Below are 10853 nucleotides of genomic sequence, written 5' to 3'. Positions count from 1 at the left end.
AAAACATCAATGATGAGAGAATCATTGATTGGCTGCCTCCTGCATGCCCCCTCCTGGGGATCCAGTCCACAACCTGGGCATGTGCCCTGACCAGAATCGATTGCGGGGACCCTTCAGTCCACAGGCTGGCACTTTATCCACTGAGCCAAACCAGCAAGGGCTGGGAAACTCTTTATATCTCCTTTGAGACTGGTTGCCACTTGTCCTGAGTTTGGGGCCATTCAGCAAGAGGTAGTACAGCATAGAGAACTTAGTCAATAATCCTATATAATAAAAGCCTAATATGCTAGGTGTCTGGTTGGCCGTTTAACCAATCAAAGCGTAATATGCTAATGATATGCTAAGGCTGCTCAACCGCTTGCTATGACGTGCACTGACCACCAGGAGGCAGGTTAGATGCTCTGACCGGTAGGTTAGATTGCTGCTGGGGTCCAGCCAATTGGGACTGAGTGAGATGGCCGGACATGCCCTGGAGCCCTCCCGCAGTCCTTCCCCGGCTGGCCAACCTCTTGCTTCCTTCCCTGGCCTCGATCGTGCAATGGTCGGGTTCCTTGGCCTGGCCTGTGCCCTCCAAAAGAAACCATATACCACTAACTACCATGTTTTTGCCCCTTACTATATCCCAGCCTGAAGTACCAGTCTCTTTCTGTGTCTGTAGGTTTTCCTATTCCGGATATTCCGTGTAAATGGAATCATATGATATATGGTTTATGGTGACTGGCTTCTTTCACATATTCATCCATGTTGCAGCATGTATCAATACTGTATTCCTTTAAAAATTGTTTCTTTTTATGGCCTAATGATATTCCTTGTCTAGATATACTGCCTTGGCAGCCTGGGCCCTGGGCCTCTCGGAGAGTCTGAGAGAGCCACATTGTATTTATCCGTTCATCGGTCCATGGACATTTGGTTGTTTCTACTTTGTGGCTGTTGTGACCAATGTGGCTATAAATATTTGCTTACAAGTTTTTGTGTGGACATATATTTTCATTTCTTCTGGGTACATACCTAGGAATGGAATTGCAGAATCATATGGAAAATCCCTATTTTTGTCTCTGAAAATGTGTGTGTGTGTGTGTGTGTGTGTGTGTGTTTACTTGTGAACTAGAGGCCCGGTGCACGAAATCTTGCATGGGTGGGGTCCAGCCGGCCTGCCCAGATCGATTGAGGCCGGGGAGGGGGCTCCTTGGGGGTGGGAAGGGGCTGTGAGCAGTTGGCCCCACCCCATGGTCGAACTCCCAGTCGAGGGGACAATTTGCATATTAGCCATTTATTATATAGGACATCATTTTACTGTTACCAGTTCAGAAAGAAAGCATTATCTCAGCACTAGAAGGAAGTAGATAATTATAACTTCTTCTAAAAATAACTATATTTCATCACATTTATTAAAACGTGTGTTTAGCCTTCCTGCAGGATGCTGTGTTCGCTGCTCCTTTGTGAATGTCTGTGGCTGATCGCTGGCTTTGCTCATGATGATGACTGGATTGACCCCACGGACATGCTCAACTATGATGCTGCTTCCGGAACAATGAGGAAATCGCAGGTGTGTGTGTCAGACCTCATCGGCCCTTGGGTGGAAATAGTCTGCAGTTGTTGGGTTTACTCAGAATTGTGAGGGTCGTGTATCCATGATTGGCAGTCACACAAGGTACTTCAGGACACCCCACCTGCGTATTTCTGTTTTGAATTTGAATGTAAAGCCCATCAGGTAGCAAACTAATTTGATCTTAATTCTTGGCTGATATATAAATTTGAGACTCTTAATTTTTTGGTGGTTCAATACAGTTGAAAAATATAACAAGAAAAGTTATAATACGGAGAAGTTAAAATTTTAATCTCTACTTACAGACTTTTTTACAAGTGAACTATGAAGAAATAAATCTTTCTCTGCTCTGCTTTAGGTGAGAAAGGAGGTCAGTGCTGATTCGTCATACGCTGATGAATTGTCGGGATGTTACAGCAAACTTGATTCTGTAATTCATAAGGTTAGATTTTTTTTTTCATTCATGAATTTTATATTATAGTATGTCAGATTTCTCTCTGTTTTCTGTGCTTGCTGGCATTATTTTTGTTTCTATCTACTGTGCAATTTATATATACAGTTGATGCCTGAACAGTGGGGTTGGGGCACTGACCCCCCCTACACAGTTGAAAATCCCTGTATAACTTTTGACACCCCCAAAACATAACTATTAATAGCCTACTGTTGATCAGAGGCTTTCCTGATCACATAACAGTCAATGAACACACACTTTGTGTGTTATATTATACTATACCCTTACAGTACAGTAAGCTGGAGAAAATACATTTAGAGTACAGAATGCATTTATTGAAAAAAAAATCTGATTAAGCCCTGAGCAGTTCAAACCCATGTTACTCAAGGATCAACTGTGTATTATTTTTCTTTGCTTACTCTAGCCTTGGTTTTTTAAGCAGTTACTCTGGTCTTGTTGTTAAATAGTGCTTTTATTTTCCTGTAATGACATTTATCTCATTATATTATAATCATTTCCTTACCAGACTGAAAATTTCTTGGGACAAAGAATGTGTTTTATTCAATCTTGGTTCTCTGTCACCTGTCACAGTGCTAGAGTGTAGTAGCCTCATGACAAACATAGCAAATGGAGAAATGGGCGTGTTCCCAGCTTAGAAGCGTGGAGCTCCTCTTACAGATATAAGGGTGCTTCATTTCTTCACTCCTGTTTGTGTGGCTGGGGTAGCCTTCATGGGAAGGGAGAGGAGTCAGGGTTGTTCCGGGGTTTGGACGTAGGTTGTGCTGTGGGAACCACTCTGTTGGTGTGGAGGCCGACTAGCTGGGGGCAGTGGAGGGCCCTGGGTGGAGAGGGGAGTGGCTGAGGTCCGGCAGTGCTGGCAGCTCAGACTGAGGCAGGGACAGCGAAGCGACCGGTGGAAGAGAAGAGACGAGTGCTGTAGCTGAGGGAGGGGGCGCAAGTGTGGGAAAAGCTAGTGGGAGGGCGGGAGGGGGTTTCCAGGCCGAGGGGAGCCCTTGTTCGCTGAGACGCTAAGCACCTGCTTGGGGTTCTTAGCAGACGTGACCCTCTGGGCCGAACGCTAGCAGAGAAATGTGGATAAATTTGCCTCCAAACGCAGACCTGCCTTTTTATATACATTTTACTGTGTTTTAAACATTGTAAAAAACGGGATGGGTAAAATGGAGTTTTTACTCCTTGTTTTAAAAAACAACAACATTGTTTCTCTTAAAGAAACATTTAAAAAAATTTAAAGCAAGCATGTCAAGCCCAAGGCCCGAGTTTGCATGATTGTTTTAAAGGTTTATGAACCTTGTCTGGAAGCAGTGGAAGCAGCCACGTGACTTCTCTCTCAAGTGTCCTGTCCTGAGTTTGTGCTCACTGTTACCTGTGTACCACCTGAGGCCCCTTTCCGTGCTCAGGGTCCACACTCAGTTTTAAAAACACGTTTACGTGTGTAAGACATGCCTTGCCCTCACTGGTGACTTGACCACCAAGTGTCTGTAGAGCTAAGTTCAGAGGACGTCTGTCCTGGTGAAGGTGTGCGTGCTGGGGGCTGCCACGTGGAGGACACAATGACGAAGCCATGGTTCCTGTCCTCCGAGGCGACCGTGCAGAGGGAGTGGTCAGTCGTTGACAGAAGAAGTTACTAAAAGGCCAAAGTAACAGGCCCATTCAGGAAATTCTTTGCTGTGTCTCCTCCTGGCTTCATCCTGTTTCTCTGTGCTTCTTTATCCCCACTCCCTCCCTCCCCCCCTTCTTCTCTTTTCCTCCTCACTGTCTGCCATTACAAAGAGACACATTGGTCCAGATGTTCTGCTTGTCCACATCACTGCCCCCTTACTTTATGATCTTCAGCTTTAAAATAGCTGAAAGTCAGTGGAAAAACTGCTGGTCACAGCTAAGTGCTGTGCGTGTGTTCCTCATTGGTAGTCTGCCTGACCTTCGCAAAGAGAGAGCCCCAGGCAGCAGGCAAGCTCTACCTTGTAACGCAAGCTTAACAACAGTAGGCGGCACCTGCCCCGGCTGGTGTGGCTCAATGGTTGGGTGTCGCCCTGTGCACTGAAAGGTTGCCGGTTCCATTCCCAGGCAGGGCACATGCCCAGACTGCAGGCTTGATCCCCAAAGGGGTCATGCAGGAGGCAGCTGCTCAGTGTTCCAATCTCACATTGATGTTTCTCTCCCTGCCTCTCTCTCTCTCTAAAAATCAGTAAAACGTGAAAAACCAAACAAACAGCGCTTTACCTTGGTTTTGATGGGGCCACTAGGTTAGAAACTTGACCCTTACATTAAACTTGATGCTAACTGTTGATTTTTTGGTGTATGATTACAGGTTGATGAATGTGAAAAGAAAAAGAGGAAAGACTCTGAAAGTCAAAATAATCCTGTTTTTAGGAGATACTTAAATAAGATTTTAATTGAAGCCAGGAAGCTTGGTCTTGTGAGTATTGGTGGTGTGATACTAATCAAGGTAGTGGGTATCTTCATTATCTATTAATTCCCAGTTATACAAAGCAGTGAGGGAGCCTCATTGTGCTGTAACCGAACTCCGGGCTGAGCCTGGGACCGGAACCTGTTCGTGCAGAGGTTTGGCGGAAGGCAGTGCAGGCCGCTCCTCTCTTCCTTCTCGTTCATGGGGATTTACTTCCTCAACCCTGTGCCCAACCATTTAATGCAGTTGGGGGTGGGTGCTGTTTTAAATTTGCTGTTTGAACTTGACCAAACAGTTGGAAACTTACACTCCCGACTGGGTTGAGGAAATTCCGCCCGGCCTTGACTGGTTTTCTCCCACTTCCACACCTGCTCGCGCAGGTGATGAGAGCGCTGCCCGTTGAGGAGAGGAAACGCGTTTAAGTCGTTTCCCCCAGGCTGTGTATGTGCAAGCGCTGCGTTTAGAGGGTGGATGCTGTGCACATCCCGTGCGCAGGAACCGAGCCCTGCGTGTCCCTGAGGAGCCATGGCTTAGTGCGGGCCCCTTAGTGTTGGAGGTGACTTTACAGAATGTAACTACTGCAGGTAGCAAGGCGCAACTGCACTTTAGTAAAATGTACATTGTTTGCGTAGTTTTACATTTTCTGAAATGTTTTCACATGTATTATCTTTGGTTTTCATGTGGCCTGTGAGAGGGTGGGTGTTGTTAGCCTTACGCTGTGTGTGAAGTACTGTGAACTAACTATATATTTGGTTCCAAATTGGCTTTCGTCTTGAAACGCTTCACTAGGTAATATAATAAAATTCTCTCTCCTGTTGTTTGTTTTTTGGCAAATTGACCTCAGCCTGATGAAAACAGAGGCGACATGCACTACGATGCCGAGATTATCCTCAAAAGACAGACCTTGGTAGAAATAGAGAAGTTTCTCAATGGGGAAGACTCGCTGCCAGGCGCCCTGGATGACGCACTAAGTGATATTTTAATTAATTTTAAGTTGCATGATTTTGAAAGATGGAAGTGGCGATTTGAAGATTCCTTTGGCGTGGATCCATATGATGTGTTTATGGTAGGCTGGGTGAGGGGGGCACGGTTAACAGGTTTTAAAAAACTACTGTTCAAACTCCACCATAATTGTGTTAAGAACCTGGACTAAGTCACTCATACTGTGTTGATGAACTTTCAGCAAAATGGTACAAATGATTTTGCATATTTAAAAAAATATATTTTTATTGATTTCAGAGAGGAAGGGAGAGGGAGAGAGAGCTAGAAACATCAATGATGAGAGAGAGAGTCATGGATCGGCTGCCTCCTGCACGCCTCACACTGGGGATGGAGCCTGCAACCCGGCATGTGCCCTGACCGGGAATCGAACCCAGGACCCTTCGATTCGCAGGCTGATGCTCTATCCACTGAGGCAAACCAGCCAGGGCGATTTTGCACATTTGAGTCCAGTTTTTAGTTTTTGTTGGTGCTGTGGTTTGGTGGGGAGGACGGCGCGGCAGTGACTCTGCTGTCTCTTCCTTCTGTTTGAGGTGCTTCTGTGTCTGCTCTGCATCGTGATGCTAGTAGCCACCCAGCTCTGGACGTATGTTCGTTGGTACACCCAGTTGAGACGTATTTTACTCATCAGTTTCCTCATCAGTTTGGGATGGAATTGGATGTATTTATACAAGGTATTAATTAGGTGGAAGGTTTTAAAATTTTTAAATGATATTTCTTGATAAAAGAAGAGATAATCCATGTAGAGTTAGTCTATAACCTGCTTATTTTAGTGATTTGGGATATGTTTTATTCTTTGCTAGAAATGATATCAAAATACTAGTTTTTAAAAGTTAGGTTATTTCCTGAATATAAAGTAGTATGTTTAAGGTAGAGAATTTAAAGAAGATAAGTACAGAGAAATTTAACTTTTAAATACCATCCTATAATCTATCACCTAGAGATAGTTACTGCCAGTATTTTGAGACACTACTTTGCCATCTTTTTTCTAAGTTTTAACTCTTTCAAAATTGAAATCAGGCTGATAACTCTAAACCTAAAAAAAAATCGGGACCGTGCTGTATATAGAGATTGAAAGACGCGCTGCTGCTCCTGTCACAGTGGTCTAATCATTACAGCACAGTTTCAGGTCTGTCTAGCAGGGGAGTCAAACAGCCTGATATTTTTAATGAATTCATCGGATTAGACCATTGTGATTTTTTAAAGCCTTTTGCTCTAAGTTACTAGAACTTGTAATTATTTAAAATTAAAGGAAGGAAGTTGTTTGGTTGAATGCGGTCATCTCACTGGTTTCCCCGGGGCTTTAATTTATAAAAGATATGTTATCGTTTATAGGCCACTTGCACTGAAAAACACCCAAAGCAAAACCCCATCTTACCGTGAGCTGAGCAGCAGCATCTAACACACAGCGATATTTTGGGGTGTGGTGTGAACCATATTTGAACCAATTTTTTAAAATTAGTGCCAAGGTTCTCCTTCCTCATCTTAATTCCGTAAGAAGTCAGTTGTACTCGGTCTTTATCGGGGCTTGGCATTAACACTGCTTTGCCGTGAGCTAAAGAGCCTCTCTTTAGAAACGAGGTGCATCTGTTCTGTTAAACCTTTTAAACGACCTGGTGTCCGAACTGCGGCGTTTGGGGGGCGGGGCGTAACCATTGCTGGCAGCGCTCACGCTTCCCTGGGTGTTGGTCAGGTGGCTTTCGCGCAGCATCAGGCCGAAGTCGCCAGGATGGAGCCGCGCAGCAACGTGTGTGCTGAGAAGATGGACTGGTCTGGCAGCCTCTGGGGTAAGTGCTGCTGCTTCCCGCGGCCTTACTTTGAATAGACTTTTTGAGAACGAGAAAACATGTTAAAAATGGCAAAGAAATGATAAAATAGCAGAAGGAGGGTTTCCAGGACTGAATCTTCAGCATCAGAAGAAGCAGGAAGACTGAGGTTTCAAAGGTAAATCAGGAGAAGAGACAGTCTTGTTAATTATAAATTATTTTTTGATCCTTTGTTACGACTTTATGTATTTTTTAAAAATATTTTTATTGATTTCAGAGAGGAAGGGAGACGGAGAGAGAGAAACATCAGTGATGAGAGAGAATCATTGATCGGCTGCCTCCTGCACGCCCCCTGCTGGGGATCGAGCCCATAACCCCGGCATGAGCCCTTGACTGGAATTGAACCCAGAACCTTTTAGTCTGCAGGCTGATGCTCTGTCCACTGAGCACACAAGCTAGGGCATGACTTTATTTTTTAATTTATTGGAGTGACATTGGTTAATAAAATTTTATAAGTTTTAAGTGTACAATTCTGTGATATATCATCTGTAGATTGCATTGTATGTTTACCACCTGAAGTCAAATCTTCCATCACCATATATTTGACCCCCTTTACTCTTTACTACCCTCCAGTAAAGGGCCTTTATTTTGGCAATAGCTGATCATTTTCAAGCATGGATGGTAAACAGAAGTAAATTAAATTGTCTTAAAATTGATAGCTTGAAGCAGTAAGAATACTTAAAATTGACCCAGGTTTCTGACTCTTGTACCTAATGTATATAAACCGGATGGTGTATCTTGGGGTGTCATTTTTCTCAGTTTATCAGTATGATCACATAGAGATATAAAAATGCAACTATATACATTGTCCACAGTTTACTGTATCAAAATGGCATCTTGGATTATTTATTTAGAATATGCTAAATTATAAAAAGAACACATTGACTATATTTGTGGATAAAACATAACCTAATTCTCAGTTATATTCAAGGCTTCCGTTCTCTGCCGGTCCTTGATATATATAGGCTGGGGAAAAACAGTTGTAATACAAGGAAATAATACAATAATGAATAATAATACAAGAAAAAACTGCGTCATGTACTCACAACTATAAACCTACTTTTGCCCAGCCCTGTATATCATGCATTTTAATTATATTAAAGTACTGTATACTTTCACTATATTTCCCTTATTTTGTTTTTTGGATTGGGAGGGAAGAAGGCAGAGGAGGGGGGGGTGACAGATGGGGATTTTTAGAGTTATTGAACAAACACGTATATACATTTTTCTTAACATGAAGGAAATATTAAAAAATGCTTGCCAGCACTTTGATTTATAAAGTCAAGCTAATAAGCAGCATTTATAAATATTCCTATTTAAAAAAAAAAAGTCTTAGATTTCCATCCAGTGAGTTTTGTGTTCATGTGACGTCACAGGGCAGGACTAGACACTGTATATTCGCTGGCTGGTATGGCCTGTCTCCCTCCAGTCGCCTGAGGATGCCATGCCCACCTGCCCGTCGCACAAGGTCTCGCTCATTCTAGGTCCTCAACATGAGTTTATTAAAGAAGTGAATCTCTCTATATAAATGAATATCCATTTAGACTTAATCTCCTTATATTGACTTACGACATCTTATATTGTAGCTTTACTATTTTTTTTTAACTAGGGGAAATTACTTTTTTTGGTACAGATTTTTATAAATATTTTCAGTAATGTTGACTGCCTTTAGTTATGTATATCTAGCAGTGGAAATGGTTCAATGTTCAAAGACACTTTATACATAAATGCAAGTCCCTGATGACTAATCCAGAACAGAATTTCAGCAGATTCTTAATCAGGTGTCCAAAATTAATGTTTCTTAAGACATTATGGGAACTAAACCACCCCAGCTTTGCTTCGTGGCTTCATGGACAACCAGATGCCTCCTCTGACTCAGGCTAGTACGTCATGTGAGCCTGATTTAGAAGAGTTGGGAGAACTAATGTTCTACTTCATTTTATAAAATGAGGAGAGGACTGACTTTTAAAGTGACATTATTGTAGATTCACAGGTAGTTGTAAGAAGGAACACAGGGAGGTGCTGTGTGCCCTCCCTGGTGGAAGCATGACTACCAGTCCAGGGGCCCAGCCTGGACAGGGACTGCGATACAGTCCAGCCTCACTCAGAGCGCCCGTTTTCAGATAGTTACCTTTCAGAAATCTTTGTGACATCATCTGTTACCTGCATAGGATTTGTAGAATTTGAATGGGTTTTAAAAGAAACATTTTGGACATACAATGAAAAAATTTTTAAATTGGCATCACAGGGAGTCTGTTTTGTAAAACAATTTAAAATTGATTAGTGGTGGTGGCAGGGGTGAAATGCAGCTCTGTTGAAATGACAGTGTTTTGTCTTTCTCCAACAGAATGGTTTAGAAGCTCCTGGACCTACAAGGATGACCCGTGCCAAAAGTACTATGAGCTCTTACTTGTCAATCCTGTTCTGTTGGTACCACCAACCAAGGTATGGAATACGTCTTGTAACAATGACGTATACAAAGTAAGTCCAAACAGCCTTGCATATATTAAAAACTGTAGGTGTTTTTAATTTTTAGTTATTGATTTGAGAGAGAGGGAGTGCGAGAGAAACATCAGTTTGTTCCACTTATTTATGCATTCACTGGTTGATTCTTGTGTGTGTCCTGATTGGGGATCGGACCCGCAACCTTGGTGTATCTAGGGTGGTGCTCTAACCAGGTGAGCTACCTGGCCAGGGCAAAAATGGTTAGTTGTGTTTTTTTTAAGAGTCTTTTTGCTAATAACCTTTGTTCTAGAAAGAATATACTTCCATTGCACAGTGATTTCTCACATTTTTAAAAGCATATGACAACATTGTAATGTATGTAACATGACTGCAGTCTCAGTGCCCAGGGCAGTTTGGCTCATTCTATGTGCCTCCATCGTTTGAGGGGGAAAATGAAGTTGCTTTTACCGTTTGTAGGCCCTGGCAGTGACGTTCACCAACTTCGTGGTGGAGCCGTTGAAGTACATCGGGAAGGGAGCCGGGGAGTTCATCAGAGCGCTCATGAAGGAGATCCCGGGGCTGCTGCACGTCCCCGTGCTCATCCTCATGGCGCTGGCGGTCGCGGTGAGTGCAGGGCCTGCCGACAGGTCCCGGGTACAGAACAGGGTGCTTGCTGGTGTGAAAGGGGACGTTTGGGTGGTACAGCTGTGTGCATCCTCCGTGTGTGGGCCTCAGCAGGGACACGGTGCTCAGGTGGGATTGTAGCTGCCATGGCAGTGATTTAAAATAAGACCTTCCTTTCAGTTGGTTCTTTACACGTGGAGGCAATGCACACAAAGTCAATTGTTTTGTTTTTTTAATCCTCACCCGAGGATATTTTTTCCATTGCTTTTTTTAGAGAGTGAAAGGGAGGGAGGAGGTGGGGAGGGAGGGAAGAAAGGAGGGGGAGGAGGGAGGGAGAGAGAGAGAGAGAGAGAAAGAGAGAGAGAGAGAGAGGCATCGATTGGTTGCCTTCCGCACATGCCCTGCCTGGGGCTGGGGATGGGACCTACAACCATGAGGTACATGCTCTTGACTGGGAATTGAACTGGAGACCCTTCCCCCGAGGGAGGGCCGCTGCTGTAACCACTGAGCCACCGGACAGGGCTCCTGCCCGGG

At 43.7% G+C, this 10853-nt stretch overlaps 1 protein-coding gene across 1 annotated transcript in view; it reads left to right on the top strand.

Moving 5' to 3' along the window:
• The window catches only part of CLCC1 (chloride channel CLIC like 1), a 22945-nt gene that overhangs the window by 4391 nt on the left and 7701 nt on the right, over positions 1 to 10853 (top strand). The window contains exons 2-9 of the mRNA XM_006762953.2: positions 1406 to 1546; positions 1905 to 1988; positions 4327 to 4434; positions 5270 to 5491; positions 5958 to 6098; positions 7118 to 7211; positions 9598 to 9695; positions 10173 to 10319. Of these exons, the coding sequence (XP_006763016.1) occupies positions 1418 to 1546; positions 1905 to 1988; positions 4327 to 4434; positions 5270 to 5491; positions 5958 to 6098; positions 7118 to 7211; positions 9598 to 9695; positions 10173 to 10319 (1023 nt within the window). The 5' untranslated portion in view covers positions 1406 to 1417. The remainder of the gene's footprint in view (positions 1 to 1405; positions 1547 to 1904; positions 1989 to 4326; positions 4435 to 5269; positions 5492 to 5957; positions 6099 to 7117; positions 7212 to 9597; positions 9696 to 10172; positions 10320 to 10853) is intronic.

Source organism: Myotis davidii, unplaced genomic scaffold (genome assembly GCF_000327345.1).
Source record: "Myotis davidii unplaced genomic scaffold, ASM32734v1 scaffold217, whole genome shotgun sequence".
In the NCBI taxonomy this organism is placed as follows: Eukaryota; Metazoa; Chordata; class Mammalia; order Chiroptera; family Vespertilionidae; genus Myotis; species Myotis davidii.
This window is presented reverse-complemented; position numbering and strand designations above follow the sequence as displayed.